General features: G+C 37.9%; 1 protein-coding gene across 1 annotated transcript in view; it reads left to right on the forward strand.

The window, feature by feature from the left end:
- The window catches only part of CADPS2 (calcium dependent secretion activator 2), a 323,439-nt gene that overhangs the window by 280,146 nt on the left and 23,351 nt on the right, over positions 1-19,942 (forward strand). Inside the window, exons 22-26 of the mRNA XM_037389390.1 lie at positions 827-841; positions 6,405-6,479; positions 9,940-10,023; positions 10,132-10,164; positions 19,793-19,900. Coding sequence (XP_037245287.1) covers positions 827-841; positions 6,405-6,479; positions 9,940-10,023; positions 10,132-10,164; positions 19,793-19,900 — 315 coding nt within the window. The remainder of the gene's footprint in view (positions 1-826; positions 842-6,404; positions 6,480-9,939; positions 10,024-10,131; positions 10,165-19,792; positions 19,901-19,942) is intronic.

The raw sequence follows: 19,942 nt of genomic DNA on the forward strand, positions 1-19,942 counted from the left end.
CCTCATCTTCCATCAGAGAAGACACAGAGTGCTTCTGTAATTTATTTGCTGTGACCTGTGAGTCTGTTGAACATTCAGAGGATTTCTTGACTCGCAGCCCCTCTTGGAATTTTTCCTAGGTTGCAGAAGAGAAATAGCCCACTTCAGGACTCTTGTGATAGTAAAATAGAGACAAAACATTGTCCTTTGCAGCCATGTTTTAAATGAGTAAGGTTAGGTTTCAAATGGCTCATATACCCAGCATTCATGTCTATGTACATGCTGAAAACAGAGGAAAGAAAGAACCAGGTAATTTAATGGGATTTTTTTATTTGGTCTCCAAGACAGGGACCATTTTGTCAGGACTGTAGATACTCCACAGTGGAGCACTGCTGTGCTTTTGAAGGATATGTAGACTTCACTGACCACTGTCCTTCCCATGTTGTCATTCTCAGCAGGAATAATCTGTGAAGTGAAAAGGGCATACTACATAGATGGGTGAGACTACCAGTGTAAAATTAAAACTGGTCTTGCTGTGCTAACGCGTTAGCAGTGTAACTTTGTTGGATTTGGTTTTGGAGAGAGTGAAACCATTTGACAGAATTTGGCAACAAAATATGTCTGCTTTGGGCAATTTCATGTTTACATTATTTGGTCATATTGTTTCTGTTGATTTTTCCGTTTCTTACTGTGCTTTCATTTTATTGACTCATCTTTTTTAAGTTAGCATATTCAATGTAATTGTTGTCTTTTTTTCCCACCCCCCAATTCGATGAGACATTCATCATTTTCCTGTTCTACCCTGTCATCTTTATTTTTCCTTTTGGTTTTCCGTGACATGAACCAGTTTGCTAGTCAATGGGTAAGTGTCTTTTCATTGTTTTTTAACTTATATTTTTTCTTTTATTATTAACAGCTACTTTTTATTTTAAATGGGAATGTTTCTTTTCATGTTGTTAGCATAGCCCTCAGAATTCTTTTATAGCCTGACCTTGCTACACAGTGATCATCAGCTTCTCAGTTCTTCTTTCCTTATTCATCCTCTAAGGCGGTTTCCAATGAATTCTTCACTCTTCTGTTTTTCAAACCCAGTATCCTGTCTTACCCGGTCACTAAGTATTGGACTCTTACACTTCGCAATGAGGCAAAAGAGCAACAAACAATTTGTTTCAGGCTCATCAAAAGTAAACTACAACTTCCAGTGCTGCCTGAGGCTGATGCTGCCATTTCGTCTTCTACTTAGTGTCCAAGCAGTAACCTGCAAACAGACACGTGTACCCTTCTCTGGGGACAGGGAATACCAGTACCTCCACAGAGACCTGCAGATTGTTTAGCCTCATCTCCACAGTTGCACCATTCCTCTCTCCTGCTCTGGATGATGCCTTCTGCACTGTCAGCCAGTCCCTCAGAGCCAAAGTGCAGCATTTGCAGCTAACCTTGTGGACTGCAGACCCTCACCAGATTCTGTTCTGAAATCTTCCCATTTTCTAGATTTTCAAGGCCCATCATACACTCTTCACAACATCAAAACAGAAATACAGTCCTTGTTCCCTACTAGGTCTGACCATGACCCCAGATTATTCCAATGCTTCTTTTCAGTGCAAGAGTTTGATAATTTAGCATACCTGTGATTAAATACATACTTCTTTCAAAGTCCCCAAATGAATCTTCATCTCAATTCATCTAATAAACCTGAAGGAATCTCAAAAAAATCACATATCAGAAATTATCAGATAATATGGAAACTTCCTTCTTTCTCATAAACTTTGAATTCTTGTCTCAGTTTCTTCTGTTCCCAAGGGGGGTTTGGAAGCTTAAGAAAACTGGGCTTTTCAGTTGTTTCTAGCTGATATGGGTGTTTGAAATGCTTCAGCATTTGTTGGGTGAGATAGTTCTGGAACCTGCCCATCTGTCAAAGAAGGCAGGAAATCATCTCATAACATAAACAGTTGCATCTCTGGCTGCTCTATAGCAGCTCTGGCATTTCCAGTTACTCCTACTTAGCCACTTGGTCTTGAAACCTTTTCCATTCATCCTCCATCTTCATTTCAGTTTCAAACATAGTCTTTTCTGCCAGTCAGGAAAAGCATTCCATAAGACCTCAGTTAGCATTTGTTAATAGTCCTGTTTCTTCACCTAAAACTCAACACTGAATATCCATCTGACAATTTCTAGGACTTACTTTGCAAGTGATGGAAAGTGGTATTTAACGAGATGGTTAGACTCAAATATCTCCATGAATACAGCATGCTCTTTTCATTCCTTATACAGAGCTATGAGCAGCTGCATACCTTGGTCAAGGACAGATGTGGAAGTTTTCATCCTGTGTTGTCAGATAGGAGGGAATTCTTATTTATCATGTAATTAGGGCATTCTGGTCATGGTTACCAATAATAGCACCTTGAGTTTAGAGTTTAAACCTGATTGAATCTGCAGGTTTTCCCACGTTACTTCATGCATTGTTCACCATTCTCCAAAATGTCTTCCAGTTAAGTCTGCTCTCATAAAGAGTTACCAACTCTGCCGCTGAGGAGGGCTCCCCTACTTTGCCTTCTGGATATCATCTCAAAGCCCAAGAGAAGCACAGCATAATTTGGCTGCAGACACAAGCACTATATTGTGTTTAAGGAGAGCTTAGCTGGCTGGATGCCTTCTGCACTGGTTGGCAGTTGCCTTAGGAGGATTTGAGAAGCAGGGGCAGGGGAGAATCACCTTATCTCATACTAACTGTTGGTGCCTGCAGCCTGCTCCATGGACAACCAGCATGGCAATTCATGGAGTGCAGGGGAAGAATGCAGCAAGACAGCTAAGTAACATATCAGTTGCTGCTATTTCTCTAAACAGTTGCCTGCCCAGCTTCTTAGTTTCCGTGTATGTAATCTTAGGTAGTTGTACAGTGAGCAGTATCCCACTTCCTTCCTTCCTGAACAAGTGCTACTCCTTTACAGTCCGTGGATCCCAAGTCAAAAGAATAGCAGCAGTAAGGGAAACCTTTTCTGTCACACAACATTCAATCCAGAGATTTTTTGGCCTTTTTTATTTGTGTTGACCTATTACTTTATGATCTACATGCTGCAATATTTTTGCAACATTCACCTTTTTGAGTACAATAGGTAAGGATCACACAGGAAATATTGCTGGAGGCAAGAATCAAATAGAAAATATTTCTGGGGCCACTTAGGTTGACAAATCTTTAGATCCAAGCAGGACCTTAGATCTGAGTCACAGCTTATTTGTTTTGTGTAACTGGGTAGCATGAACAGAGTAAATGCCATTGGTTCATACTGTTGAGTACTTCTTAGTGAAACATGTATAGAAGCTGGTTTAGTTGTTTCAGAATTCCAGTTTCCCAGTACCCAATCATGCTTATAAAAGAGGAGAGATATACTTTTCAATTTGGGGAAAAATGAGTGACATGCCATTTCAGTGGAATGTGCCACAGCCAGTGCCATGTACATCTAGGAAAATTTAGGGAAAAGTGGGCTTTAATTCGATGAACGTTGTTTCTGAAGATATTTTGATTGATACAATTCAAAGAGGAGATTCATTTAACTGCATAAGTACTAGGGGATTATAGCCAATTTAATAGTAAAATTGCAGGGGCAATTTAATATGCATGTAATATTGTAATATGTCAGCAGTAGCAGTTTCTGTTCAGATGATCATATGCAATTTATTTTCACAGCCATCCAACCTTAAAACAAACAAAGGAAAGCTAGCTTGAAAATCTTTTAAACAAAACCAAAATACCTAAGTAATTAAAAAAGCCACCTCCAATGCTGGGTCACGGGGGGGTAGAATAGAAAGAAAATTTAATATATTGTAGAACTGAGCAAGTCACAGTTTTCAGCTCATCACCGCAGGATTTAGGAACGAACTCCTCTGTTCCCCAAGTGTCAAAAGGCACTAAAATACTTTGTCTCTTTCCATATCCTGGTAGGAGCAGAGAGCCACATTTGGAAGACCAGCCAGATTGTCCGGAAAAGACAGTCCTGTTCGGTTACATTCTATCACCCACTTTGCCACTAAGCATAGTTTTCTTCCGTGACCTCCTACAGCTGCAGCTGTATTTCATATTTTCCTAGGAGTTGCTCTGGGGCAGCTGGAAAGGCAGAGCCACGTTCTCCATTACCCCCTTCAGGGGATTTGGGGTGATGCTGAAAGTCTCCATAATGTGTATCCAAATAACTTAGTGGTGGAGCTGACTTGTCTAGATTCAGACTCCATGTGGACTGTGGTCACATCAGCCAGCAGAGGAATGTAAAGGCACAACTATCCATAAATGTGTTTGGAAAAGGGGTGAGGATTTGTTTGCTGTCACCAAGGAAGTTTGGCAGAAGTAGGAAAAGCTGAAGTCCTACAGGTGGTGGATTCAGGATCGTGCATACAGCCTTGTCAGCTCGTATGATTTTATCATTAATTATACAGTATTTGCCTTCTTCTTAAAGCCTGTCTTCTGGAGTCAAATAATCTTTCACGAGGATATGAAGTTTTGTTTTGTCAGGGGTGGCTGTTCTGGTGGAAGCTGGCGTTAGGGAGGAGTGAGTCAAAAAACTTATGATCTCATGGTTTGCAAAATAAATCTTGAAAATAATTCAAGTTAAAAAAGATCAAAAATTATTTCTAAATGTCATAATTTTGGAAGCTTGTTGTGATTTGTGAATAATTTTATTTACTTCTTGTTCTTCTTGGTCACACGGTGAACTTACTCATTATATTCCGTTCCTACAAAATTATACTTACCTTGTGGCGAGGAAAAAAAAACCAAGAAAAAAAAAAAGCAAAAATATAGGAACTGATCTTAGAATATGCATAGATCCATTAATTTAATGTGCTGCGGAAGTTAAGTTGCAGACACTTTATGGGAGGGACAACTGTGATTTTCCATGGATCACAGAAATATGTATAGTTTTGACATGCATCTGGGGGAGAATAATAATGTTTTCAGAGAGCAAGAAACCATTGCCTTCTGAAGACTGTGTAAGCAACAGATGTCACAGGCAGTTTGGGGTGATTTAAGCCCTTAGCAGATCAAGAGAATGTTATATTGTTCAAGACATTAATGCAGTTAGAATAACATATATCTGAAATTGTGGAAAGTTCTTTGATGTATTTCTGATATGCTCTTTCACTGTTCCAGGATGTTTGCTGCTGTTCATCTCAGATGTGTATTCACGTTTTCCAAGCGTTCTTAAACTTTAAAAGAAATTCAAACCAAAAATTAACACGCTTGATGTTGGTACCCTGTGGCGGATACATATGTGTGGGCAAACACATCTCAGAGTCTTATTCTCTCTTAGTTTAAATGCAGGTTCAGTAAGTGTGCTGTTTAGAAAATCATTCCTAAATATATTAAGCAAATCAAATTTAATGTTATAGTTTGTATGGCAACTTGGAGACAGATGAAAAATTGCCTTTAAAAACTTAGAACTCTGAAAACTATTCAGCTTGCAGCTGCTAAGTTAGGCTAATGTTTATACTGACCTCAGTACTTTTACTCCGAGCATTAAGCTGTTAGCTGCTCCAAGTAGCCTTGAACTGTGAAGACAGGGTTAGTCTTTACAAGTCACATTTTCTGTGAAGTGGCTATTGGGGACAATCTTTGCTGTCAGATAAATGTTTCTAAAGGAAGAATTACTGTTTAAATTGATGTGCCTCCTTGACAGAATGGGATCCCTAGTTCCTGTTAATTTCAGGAGGGAGCTCTGTAGTATTATCTAAAAAGTCTTTCAGATTTATTTTAAAAGCATTTACTTAAAGCCACCTTCTTTTATGAAGAAGCAAAAGAAAAAGGGTATGGAGAATGAAGTCTGGTTTATTATGCCTTTTATGGCCTATTAATTTGTTACCATCTATTCTGCTTTGTTGATGAAATTTTAATTTTGCCCTTGCTTGAGCATATTGTAAGATTTGTATAAACTGCAGCTCACTGTGCTAACAGAAAGGCTCTTTTAGGATGAACAATTGGAGCTCATTTTATTTCTAGAGGACATTTAAAATAACTTATGAATGAGAGTTGTCAGACATGAAATGCTGTATTAATTAAATCTTATTCTAGTCTTTTTGCTTCTCCAGCTAAACCAACCCTTTAGAAAAAAAATACGTGGCCACCTTAATTATATAGGAGAAGACAAAAAGTATCCTTCACATTCCTTCGCCTGAATAAGAATAAGAACTCAATTCATCTAAATAATAACCCCATTAGCTGCTTAACTCAACAGTGTACATGGGAAAATTTTCAACACAGAATGTAAGAAAGTGTTGATTGGGTGGATCGTTTTCAAGGGTTTGTTCTGCTGATGTTCAAAATGATAATTTTAAGTAAATCTGATCTGGTGGGGTTATCAGCTTTGTGCCATTTATGACTTATGACAAAAGTGTGTGTTCGTATACATGCTAATTCTTCTTTATCTTTTGAAATACAGCAACAATACCATTCAAAGATAGATGACTTGATTGAAGAAACTGTTAAGGAAATTATTTCACTTCTTGTTTCAAAGGTAAACTGCTTTAGTTTTAGATTTATAATAAACAAAATATATCTCTAATTCTTGAACTTCTGAAATGTCTTTAAATATCACACAGTTTTGCTACAAACAGAGAGTTGGGGCGCGGGGACAACACCATGGTTTTTAGATTATAGTCATGCAAATAATATTGAATTTACAAAATTATATTTTATAACCCATTAGGTAAACAATTTCTGTGCAACCTGCTGATCAGATAAGTTTGTCTTCTGTATTTCTGTTATAGATAAGAACTGATAGCAGCTAGTGGAACCGGTAGGACTTGATTATGTCAATATTTTCTTAAGTAACAGCATGGGGGGGGGGGCGGTGTTTAATTTTTCACATGAAAACTTTCTTGCAATCACTAAGTAGTATTTAATTTTTTTATTTAGAGATGGACAACATCCAGACTGTCAGTCTGACACTTTAATGAGATTTTGTTCCACAAACCATTTAATTTAAAAATAGTTTATATGATGTTATTTCTTGAAATTTACCTCATGAGTTTTTATATTTTAAAAGAAAATATATTTTGACATGATATAGGGACTTGGAGAATAAGTGAAGAAAATGTAAACAATGCCTTGTGTTACTGTAGCACCTCTACTCCAGTAAGTGTCTTTGAAGTTCTTGATATAAAAGAAAAGCTATCACTTCCTAAGTTTGAAGGATACAGCAAATAAAGTCAGAAAAGAGTAAAATTTTAAGAGGTTTTGTTATCTATGCATTGGAAACTACCCAGAAATACCTGATTTTCCAAGTAGGAGGTATAAGCCATACATTTACAATTTGTGAGTTAGTGACAAAAAATAAGACTCTGTCATATTTTCATCATGCCTCGGTTTTCACTGGTCACAGTTTTCTGGCAGGGGCTGGGGGGAACGGGAATCTCCTTTCAGATTGACACCCACCAGCATGCACAGGAGTTGAAGAGGAAGGCTTTGTAGAATCACTGTTGAAGTTTAAGCAAAATGTGTCCACTTACTGGTAAATGTGTAGAAACCACACATTTTTTGTCTGAATGAAGTTTTGATGTAAGCATAACTACAAGTGGTTCATGTCTACAGGTCTGAGTTTTATGTGCTGCCTGCCATCACTCCGAAGTAACCTGTGAAATTATGTTTATAGTGTTATTGAAGAGGAAGAGGAAGAAGGGGCAATTTAATCAAAGCAACTCACGCTATTAAAAGTTTAACCTTTTAATTATTTTTTTTTATATCTGAGATTATAGAAAGAGGAAGAAAACAGTCATATTCCTCCTGGATATATGTATAAGAAATTCTAGAGACAGCTGCTGTCAATACAAAGGGGTTTGCGCTATTAGTTATCATCTATACTGTTACCAGAGGTTAAAATCTCAGAATAGGAAGCAAATATTCTGTGTCATTGGCTGTTCATTAGAAGCTTAAGCAGTCTCTCCTCATTTGAGATGTGAAATGTCAACGACATACTGATTGCTCCTGTTTCAAGGCAGAAAGCCTCTGAGGTTACAGAGGAAGGCTGATGTTTCGCTCTTGGTTTTGGTGAGGAAAACTGCACATCTGTGTGCATGATAGCCATGTGTGTTCATTTTTTTCACCTATATATTTTTTTTCAGTATTTTTTAGCCTTTGCTTCTGTATTATTTCCTTTGTGTTCCAGTGGAATAAGTATTTTAATCATTGTTTTTCGCTACATCATCTATGAAAATGAAGAGTACTTTCACTTCAGTGAGGCTTTACTTGATAGAGACTATACCGTGCATTTTATATGCAAGACTTACCAAGCTAAAGCATTTAACAAATCACAGGAACAGCACAAAACAGTGAAACAAAGCACGCTGTGTCTCAGGATAACCAATTCGGAGAATGTGAGGTATATGCAGAAACGCTTTTAGACCTTCACATGTCCATATGCTCAGATCTCAGAAAACAAGTTTCCAGCTTCATAACTAAGCCGTTTGTCTAAATGGACATCCTTGACACTGCAAGGTTTCGCTGTCTGTTCTTTTGTGTCCCACTTGTCCTGGAGCTGTTTGTTGGCACTGTGGACACCATGTTGTTTGTGAGATCAGTCCTTTCCATAGTGGATCTTTGCACAATAAGATTGAACACCCTTCTGCAGAAAGAATCCTTGCCAGTCAGATAAAATGAGTTGAAGTATGAACATCATCTCACAGGCGTGCAACAGCAAAGCAGAAAGCTAGTATTTGGTGTAATGATGGGACTGTAATTATACTGTGCATGCGGTGAAGAACTGCCACTCTCGTGATGTGGTATTATTCCTTGATGGGCACCTACGTACTGGTGTCTTAATTAATCACTGTAAATATGACAGGTTAGATTGATAAATGACAAATGTAGGTTTGCACTCGCTCCTGCTCCTTGAACTGTTAAGAGCAGGGCTTATTGTAAAGTGATGATCTCAGTTCCTCTGGAGGTGACACTGTTGTGACACTGTTACAGTGCCCATTAACAGCATGCCAGATGGAATTTTGTTCTGTCCTCACACTCATAAAATGATACTTGTGGTTGTGGGAATGGCTGTATTGGGAGCAAGGGATGACTTTTAAAACAATCTTATAAACTGGAAAGCAATTCATATGTGTAAAATAAATGTGCACGAATGCAATGGCTGATATATTTTATGTTATATGCCATTAATTACTTGAGCAACATATTATCATAGAGGGACATGAGGAGATTTGTTTGCTTTAAGGCTAATTTGGGGGAGCTTAAACATGTACACTATAATTAATGCAATTAATAAGGGGGTTTTTTGGTCAGAAATAAATTTTGACGAAAACATCTTTTGATGCCACTTGCTGAGGAGTCACACTACTCAGAGAATCACAGGTGGAAGTGTGGGGGAGAGGAACCACGCCATACCAGAGATTTGGGGCATACATTTTCTTGTCCCTTCTTGGCCATGTAGAGGCAGTTCAACAGCATGTGCTGTTGACTGAAAACTCTAGCGCGGTTACGCTGTTGGGTGAAATCAGAGCTGGGTTTCTATTCAGTAGCAAAGATAAAAGAAATATAATATTGAGATCACTACCTGTAATAATTGTACTGCATTATCTTTGAATGTAATCTTCAAAACTGTGGTCCTAGAAAATAATGTGTGTTTTCTACCCAAAATACATGCTGGGTACACACATCTATATTTAAATACATGTTCTAGAGTCAGCAAAGTGGCACTGGGTAGCAGGCCCGCCTCAGGAGAATTTTTGGTTTGAGTTTCTATTTCTGCAGTGGTTCAATGATTTCCATCCGTTTAATTGATAGGTGAAGCTGCAAAAAGAATGTTGTCCTTGATTTCAGCACTTTGTGAGATGAAGAAAGTGATCAAATTTACAGTTTGCATTGCCCTGCTGAACAATAAAGCATGAGGAAGAAAAACTCACATTCTTATTCCCAATATTTACTTTTCATATTGTGCATTTAGATTTTCCTCTGTGCTTTTCCTCCAGGTTGTTTCGGTGTTAGAAGGTGTGCTGTCTAAATTGTCAAGATACGATGAAGGCACTTTTTTCTCATCATTAGTTTCATTCACTGTAAGTGTTTGGATTCACGATGGTTCTGTCCTTTCTGTGCATAATTCTGAAATTGTGCATAATCTGTAGTAATAAGCACTCACTGTGTGTTGTTTTAACTTTCTAAAGGTGAAAGCAGCTGCAAAATATGTTGACGTTCCTGTAAGTACAACTCTTTTAATTTATTTTTTCTAGTGTTCATAATAATTCAAAAAATAGGGGCTTTGTTAGCTCACGTTTTTCACTGTTGACATTTTGCTTTCTTACAGAGATTCATTATAGCTTTGCACAGGGCATTTGAACAGCCACTACAACCCTCAGAGGGAATTTCATTTCCCTCGGGCAACAAGTAACGCTCAAAGCAAAGTTTAGAAAGGTTATTCTCAGTGCACTTTTTCAGTTGTGGAAGACTGAGGATTGTAACTTAGATACTCTTTTGTAGGAATCTTTCCATCCTTCGGCTAAATTGTTCACATGTGCAGCATAAGCAACAAGTGAAAGCATCGTACCTAAATATCCGTTATTTGTAGCTTTCTTACTTCAGGACCCAATACTGCTTATTGAATCCCTTGCTTGCTAAATCTCTATTTGATTTACCATTTCTTATGCAATGTTTGTGTGGTAGAAATAAAAACTAAAAAGAGTAGCTGTTGCAGCTCTTTCATACGTAAAAGCAAAATTCAGCTATTAGAATATTATTATTATTAGAGTGTCTTAGTAGAATATCTTTTCTTTTAAAAAGCAAGGAAGAAGTTATCAAATACTGTCATTATCACTGCCAAATATTCTTTGTTCTCTCACAAGTCTGTGTCCTCATCCCTTTTTAATATGATTCTAAATCTTATTTTCCAAGCATAGCAAAAAAATTACTAAAATTATTATGTTAATGACCTTACAAAAAATAAAGTTCCAAATACAGAAGAACACCTGGCATGCTAGACTGTATGGTGGCCAGAAATCCTTTCAGCACGTCTATACTTTAAAATATAATACTTGCAAGCATAAATTAATTGGTTTTTTAATTCATGCATACTAAATAAAAGAAAAAATCTGTTTCTGGAATTTGGTATTTTGCTGTCTTTATATTTGCTTTATTCATAAGATAACAAGTTGTAACATTTCCATTCAGATGATGTTTTCAGAATTTTTTTCTTATTTGATTACATGTGGACTTTTTGTTGAATTGTATAAATACTATTTTGCTTTATAAAAATGAAAAAATGTAGGCTTAATCTTGCATTCAAAGGAATAATCTCATATCAAATCCAGTTAATGTAGAATACCTCTTGTTAACACGTTTTGCTGTTGAGCTGCCCCAAAAGGTCCTTGGTGAGGCACTTAATACTCAAAAACTGAAGAAAAAACTCATGAACAAACTAGAAATTCATTGACTTCTTTCATTACATAGAATATCTATGAGAGGGAGATGTCAAAGTCTTTTACCATTGGCCTGAATACATTGACATTGAAGTTCACAGTAAAGATGAGGCTGAAAAATACCTTTGCCACAGGCTGAGGGGAATATTGTGAGTCAGGTCACACAGGGATGCACTGCTCCAGAGAGGGGAAGGCAGAGCGGGGAGGTGGTTGCTTGGAGCCCCATTGCCTTTCTCACATTCACTGCAAGGTATTGCTTGGCCTGAAGAGATGACCAGATTATAGACAGACTGTCAGGATCCTTGCATTTTTACAGCCCCTTTCCTTTTCAGCTATCTCACGCACCTTTCCCACAGCCCACGATGTGAACTGGACTATATACTACAGTTGTAAACCACAGGTGTAAGCTGGGCTTCAGGGAGGCGGTGGATCTGACCAAGCAATCATCTTCCACATTCTGGAGGGCATTTTACCTGGGATGAAGGAGTTTGATAGGCTGGAGTTTGGTTTTAGTTCTTCAGATTCTATTCAGATTTTCTTGTTGTAAAGATGCAGTTGAGGCCAAGAAGAGCTGTTACTGTCAATACTGACAGTGAGGGTCCAGTCTGAATAGGGTCGAAATTCAGCAGTTGTGGAAGTTACAAATTGCAACTGCAAAAGGAGGCTATAAGCCATCACGTTACAAGGTCATCTCCCGGGCTCACAGCTGAAGTGAGAAGTGGAGAGGGGGGCAGCAAAGGGTGGGGAATTTACACTGAGCTCTTCTTGGTCGTGTGAAGGTAACCTAGCAAGCCTGCACTGACGCTAACTAAACGCCTCATGTGGCTGCATTTTAAACTAATAGAGTTTAAAACCTCTCCTTGTCCCTCCTTATCATAGAGCTGCATATATGAAAATGACTTAAGGGTGACCACAGTAGGCACTTTCTTTTGATGTAGTTGCAAATATGTGCAGAATTGCACTTTGTCAGATAACTGCACTCTTGTCCCTGTGCCCCGCTTCCATTAGAGGATCTTAGTGGGTGACCTTAGCGCTGTCCTTGGGGTCCCTGAAACACAGCTGTTGATCACTTGGTGGATCTGGTGGAGAAAGGCAGGGGTGGGGGTTGGGGAAATGCAGGCAAAAGGCTTTTGGGGGTTTTCCGAGTGTGTGAATTCAACAGTTTTTGATCTTTGATTACCAACGAGGCTCAATATTTGGCAAAGAGGGAAAAATATGCTGGTTTCTAGTGAAATAAGAAGAAATAAACTAGACAAAAGAGATATTAGAAGAAAATGAAGGTACTACTGAGCAGAATGTTTTAGAGAGAGGATGAGAGGTAAAGGGGATACAAAAGTTAAAAAGTAAATAAATATTGAAATAATAAAGAAATCAAAAAGGAGGAGGATGTTATCGGATGATTCTTGGTCATTTTGAGGAACAGGTTAGTTTTATTAATACCAAGAGGGGATTTAGACATTAAATAGTTGGGCACGAAGGTACACACTCCCCAGAAGGCATCCATCGACTTCTCGAGGCAAGGTGGGAAATGTTGACACAGACTTGCAGTGCATTTGGCATTTGTAAAAATGTTGCTATTTACCCTTCCATTCATTAATCTCACCAGCAAATTATGAATAACTCCATCCAAAAAAAAATCATCCTTTTTTTTAACCTGTTTAAGAGAACATCCAACATTAGGCTCCATTTTTCAGAATGCCCTTTATCAAGCGGGATGTATGCAGTCACAAGGAGCTCTCACTCCTTTCCCCAGCCATTTTGCATAGGACTACATGGACACAGCCTATGTTTTGGCAATTGAAACACCAACGGAAATACTAGGAACAGTACAAAATAACCCAGACTAAGAAGAGTAACAACAATGATGGCTTATGATTTCCTTAAAATAATAATACAAAAATCTAGTTGCTATTACACTCATTTTGTTGGTAATTGTCACAGTATGCTAGGCTCTGAAGAAAGAAATTGTGGCTGCTGTGCCTGTGAAAGAAACCAAATGTTCAGAGGAAAATAACACAAACATTACAAATATAAGCAGTGCATTAAGGATGCAGTTTGTTCTCGTGTTAATGCAGTTTTGATACTTAGGAATGCCGGAGCTGATTTAAGTTACTTTTTTTAAAAAAAAAAAAAAAACAACTCACCCAAATCCACTATAACTCTGTTAGTTTCTCTTAAAGCTTGAGCAATCCTTAGGAGATGTAGAAGTCCAACCTGTCTATTTTTTTTCTTTTTTTTTTTTAATATTCTGTTCACAAAGCCAGTTAATTAATGAGAACAGGGAAAGAACGCAGTAGAACTGAGGGCAAAAAATGTATATTGTTAATCTCAAATTATTATTATTCCTCAATCGTGTGGATAATTTCATTGTGTTCAGTTTCTCATCATTTAATTCAGTTTTGCACACAAATAATTGTGTCTGTAGCTGGTCATTTCTACAAACATTTGCCTCATTTACAAATATAACCAAAGCAATTACTCATATAAATTGAGCATCCAGTTACATGCATATGTATATACTGCTTTTTGTTCAGAAAGGTATGTTTAAATCCCTTTGTAGGAGCCAGTAATCTATGCCAGTCATTTAGGGGGCACAGAAGGAACCTAATCCTCCCTCACTTCATGTAGGCCACCTGTCATACCAAGTGCAGAGAGGCCGTTTGAAGGACCCAGGGCTGACAGCAGTGCACAGCGCGCACAATGCCAGGCCTCTTGCTCCACTCTTGCCTTTATGCGGGGATCAAAGGTATGAAAAGGGGCCTCACACATGTGCCAGTATTTGACTTACGGGGGTCCTGTAGAGGCCAGAGCAGGAGCTCTGCCTCCTACCAGGCAGATACACATTGGGACCTTCCAGATACCTCCGTTTCCAAATATCACACTTGTACTGCGTGGCCTCTTTTAGCTGGTTTTAAGAAGCAAATTACTTTTTCTGGGAAATCTATTTATTCAGGTGTGACCATACTGTGCCATTCATTTTTAAGCAGGATTTACTTGGAGACCTCTGTTTAAAGAGCATGGAGCAGTCATTATCCTCATGCTCAGGGCTTCTCCTGCCTTCCTCCACCACAACGTCCTCCTCCTCCTCCTCCTCCTCCTCTGTATACCCGAACCTGGGAAGTGGCCCTTCTGTTTTCAGATCCGTAAAAACAAGCTATTGCAGAATTGGAAGGAAAGCCCTGCATCATCTCTTTTAAGTCAGGAGTACTTTTGAGATACCTCTTAAATGGAGATCAGAAGGATGGCTGCTAATCAGCAGGAAAGTTAAAATAACATAGTAGAACATAATTATTTTGGGGAAAAAAAAGTATTTTAATACCTGGTTTTGTCATAGGAACTGTAGCGTTTTGAAGAACTTTTCACACTACAGAATTAAGATCCTGGTGCAGATGCACACCTGTGTTGCCCCATGAATGCAATGAAACTACACATATATGAAAAAATGTTTGTGTAAATGCTTGCAGAATCACAGCTTAAGTTCTGCATGACAGTTCTCAAAATACAGACATTTAGTCTTTGCCACGGTCGCTTTTTCTTGTACAAGAAAATGTATTCAAGGCAGGGAAATGTATTGTATTTTTTCATTTAAGCAAAATATTATTTTTCATAACCATGTGAGAGTAAAATGTTACCTTTATAATAGTCTGATTATACAAATGATGCATCTTCCTCCCTGGCTTATGTATTTTGATTTGTAAGAAATGAAGGGAGCGAGGATCTTGTCATGAGTACAAGTAGGTTTTATTCGAAAAATATTTTTATGATATTTTAATTCTGTCATTTCAAAGCCCAAGTGATGAGCCTTGCAGTATTTAGAGGAGAAATTTCAGCCAGTGAAGTTTTCCAATGCACTCTTTCATTTGGTAGTGGACACTGAATAAGGAGCTCCTGTGTTTCTCACAATAGCCCCCTCCAGCTCATCACTCCTTTTCATTTCATTGTTACATCCATGCTGTAGTTAAAATGTCTCCCTCCAGGATGCAAGGGAGAGGAAGGGGGTGGAGAGGAGAGCAAAAACAAAATGGGATGAAGTTTGTTTTTATATAGTTAAGAGTCTAACATCTGTTCTCATCTTTGAAACTTCAATGCTTTAACAGGATAGAACTTGGTAAAACTAGATTTTTTTTGTTGGCAATACCAAGAATACGGGTTTGTTTAATACTTTCTGATGCTAAGAAATGTTCTGTGACAAATGCCAAAGTGAGAATAAGCATAACCCAAGTATTTAGAAATGTACATTGTTTTTATCAATATTTGAAACAAACTTGCAAAAAGCTGTGCAGAAATTTAGGTGTACCTCTTCTGTAGGAAAAGCCTAATATTAGTGGCAATATTAAGCTTGTTGCAAATCTTTTAGCAGCAAAACATCTGAATGCTGGAAATCAAGGCAATGCAGCATTACTTTTGACTAGGTGCTTCAGGCAGATTTTGCCGGTGGGAGCAATGTGTGTCAGTCCTAATACAGCTCCTACATCATCTTGGAAACTGGAATAATGTATTTTAAAATTTGCCTCCTTGTTAAATAGACAGTAGGGTAGAGTTTTCCTGTTTAAAGGGGGAAAGTTAGGCTGTTTCTTCTTTATCTGAACTTGTTGCTATGAAAAAGCGCCTGTCGATCTGGACCCACCTACCAGTGAATTGTAAAAGAAACAACCTGCACCTGTGGGATTAGGTGCAGCAGCAGGAAGTAAGAGCACTTGCAGTATATAATTAAAAAGGATTCCCCCCACCCCCACCCCCCACCCCAGCATGTTCATCTTGCCAGGTTAACTAGTGATTAACCCTAAAAAAGAATGTGCTGAAGCCTACACCCTTGTTTAAACTCATTCACTTGCCAGTGTATTCAGTTACTTGTGTAACCAGCGACAAAGTAACCCTATTTACAACTCTTCATTTCCTGGTATTTTATTTGATGTCTTTGTGTTTTCAGTTTCTCCATTCATCTCTTTGTTTGGTTCTCTTTCATTTCCAGATAGGCAAAACATCTTGTCTGCCGTTCTGAATAAAACAAACCTACAAAAACTTTTTATCTATCATAAAAAACCCCACTTTTTTTCTTGGGGAATTTTTCAGACAGAATACCTTTTATTACACCTATCTGGATAAATATACCAGGTTAAATTCTTCTCCCAAAAATGTGAAAATAACTCTCTCCCATTAACTTCAGCAGAGGTTCTCCCAGAGATTCAGAGGAGCAGAATTTTTTATATTGGGTATAGATGTGGAGACTGAGTTGCTTAAATCTGTCTGATATCAGTAGTGAAATGCCCCCCTGTGACAGTTGCTTAAAATATGTCTCAGATTCTATTTGTCCTTTAAGGCACATCCAATTGCTTAACTGTTGTTTGTTCTTTTATTCTGCATTAACCTGTTTTGGGGTTTTTTTTCTGAAGTTTAATAATCCATAATACAGCAGTAGAGGATCATGTAATCGGAGCCTCCCATCTAATACATAATCCCTGTTAAAAAGAGTTAAAACATTAAATATATAGCACTAAGCTTGTTTTGATGCTTATAATAGCTTTCTTTCCTTCTTTCACATGTTTAGAGAAAACAAATAAATTCAATACGTTCAATATGGGGAGATAATGAAGTATTTGATATACTGTTGGTTCATTCAATGTTTAATGTGTGTTTTGCCCACCATGAGCAAAGATGGTTAACTTGCAATGATTTTGGTGAGGTTTCAAAACAGGGAGTCATACTATTGGAGTACTGATAATCTTGCTTACCCAGACACATTTCTGCTGTAGGCAGACACTGTTTAAAAGGAAAATTAATTTTTTTCCACAGCAATTTCAAAGATAATTATCCTGCACACATTAAAGAAGGATGACATGTTTTAAAGAACTGTAATTCTAATTGGTAAATGTCACCAGCTGTTGCAGTTACTCTTACTTGTGTATATTCTTTTAATGATTCCACTCCTGTGCCACAAGCTACATGAAAATATATTCACTAGGTGTGAAATTCCCATATGTCACAGCTTCAAGACTAGGTAAACATCTCAAAGATAAGGGGAGAGTTAATGCTGGTGGGAAATATTATTTTTCTAGCTTTGGCTGTCTGCAAGATGAATTCTTATTGAACTTAACAAAAGAAAAAACTGCATGAATTGAAAAACCATTAGGTTTTAGCATTTGGTGGAGGATTCATTTATACATTTGAATATGTATCTCCAAGAACTGTAATCAGCCTTTCATTTGTTAGATTATATCATTCACCCACCCCATGAGTTTTCAAAATATTTAACCATTATCCCTCCAAGTTAAAACTAGTCCAATTCCTCTAAATTGCCTATCAGGTGTTAGGAAGTAGATAGGTTTCAACACTGGTTGTATTCTTTTGTACCATCACAAATAAGGACACTAAGGTAAGATATGGAGCTTTCTTTTTTAAATCTCCTTCACTTTGTTGTTTAATTTAAAAACATTTCGGTCACATTTCAATGAAGGCACATTTTTATGAAGGAAATCTATTGATTTCTGTGAACCAGATTTTCCAACAGAAAACTGTTTTATCTATTGTAATCTTACATTTTTATTTCTATGCTTAGTATCAAGATGTGTAACTGAGGTGTAAATGGTTCTGCTTTCCTCTTAAGAGTTTCATGTAGGCCTGTGTGTATGTGATAGCTTTTTGAAATGAGCTTTGATTGCCTCTGGAATGTCTAATCGACATGTGCCAGAGAAATTTCAGGTTTTCAGTATGAGTTTTGGAGATGCTGAGAGTGTTAAACCAAGCCATCATTCCATATTTAGCTGTTATTTTTAAGAAATGAAACTGCCATTGATGCACATGTATAAATGAAAAAGAAAATCTTATTTTAGATCGTATTCCTATATGTGTCCATAGTAGATTCAGGCACAAAGAGATGAAGCTCATGATCCAGGAGGTTTCACTCACTGCTTTTTTGAGGGGAGAATGCTCTCGTCCTGTTATTGAAATGTCTGGGTTTGGACAGGTATTAGTTTGGGCATGTTGCACCTTCCTGCTTGTGCTCAGACCTGTTCATATACATTATAATATATTATATACAAAATAATAAGGAATGAGAAAAATTAAGTTATCCACTTGTAGACTAGAAAGGAAGCCTTAATATAAAATTATATATAAATATTTGAACTATATGAGCATGTTTATGCATACAAGCCTTTAAAATAAGCTAAATGTTTTACTCTTACAGCCTTGTATGTATGCTGTTTTCAGACAATAACGGTTTCTGAGAAATAGAGTTGACTTCTGTAAGTCCCTGAATTCAGGGACTGGGTACAACTGCTTTTGTCAAGCGGTTAATTATTCTGTACGGAGTAGTCTTAAACAATTTTGAATCCTTTATGAACAGCTTTGAGCTAAGGCTTACTGTAAACTATTAGAAAACTTAGCCTTCTTTTGCATGCCATGAACTTTAAAAACTATTATTTGGGAGCAAGTGCTACTTTCACAAACTTGCTCACACAGAGGACATTTACAGAAGACTTTCCAAAGTGCTTGTGCTCATTCTTGGTTCCTGTTAGAGGAAGGTGAGATCCTGATCAGCGCTACAGATGCTGCCAGGAGAGGGGATGCTACAGGCTGTTACGTGCTCTAGTGTGGAACAACATACTGTGGCTACAGAGGCCCAGACGTCCCAGCTGGGCAGGAGAGAGCAGTTTCAGCCACCACCCTGGCTGGCATGACATAGCGTCACACACAACATATCCTTACCTGTCCCGTGTTTGGGAGTGCGGTATGAAAATTGTGCCTACTCTGCTGTTCATAAGGACACAGATTGGTACAAGAAGGGAAACATTTCAGCCCTTGCTCATTCCCTAGTCATCCTCTGAGCTGCTTGTGCCAGTGCAACATTTTCAGAAAAACAGGGGTACAGGTCTACTGTCATATCAACCTTTTTATGCCATTGCTCTCAGGGGAATGCTTGAACTTAGTTTGAATCACTGAGTAGGAGCTAACCTCAAACAAAAAATTCAGCTGTACATTGGAAGCAATTTGCAACGATGAGGCAATGAAAAAGGAACTGGATGCTTTTTTTAACCATTTTCCAAATGTGATAGCAGAATCTGAACCTTGAGGGTGGGAGCAGCTATGAGAGCCTCACTAACAAAAAAGGGGGAAATGTCTGCCTGCCATTGACCTTACCAGAGTCAAGACATCATTCCATTACATAAGGCAATGTAGATTTATGACTCAAAGCATCCATAAATTATAACACTGAGAACTTTATTAATAGTGAACCCTCCTGAACTTGGTAACTAACCCAGAATTCACAGCAGATTCAGTAAATACAGTTTATGTATGTGTGAACATTGTAACACAGTTCATTATGTTTAAGTGTAACTTCTTACAAATCTCGGTTGTTGAGTGGTCTGTCTTCTTCCCTTCCCACTACTTTCTCCCCTTTATGTCTCCACAGAAACCAGGGATGGATCTAGCAGACACCTACATTATGTTTGTTCGACAAAACCAGGATATACTTCGAGAAAAGGTCAATGAGGAAATGTACATAGAGAAGTTATTTGATGTAAGTAACTACCCTTGCAAAGCTTGCTGGTGTCACTACAAC

Source organism: Falco rusticolus, chromosome 5 (genome assembly GCF_015220075.1).
Source record: "Falco rusticolus isolate bFalRus1 chromosome 5, bFalRus1.pri, whole genome shotgun sequence".
Taxonomy (NCBI): Eukaryota; Metazoa; Chordata; class Aves; order Falconiformes; family Falconidae; genus Falco; species Falco rusticolus.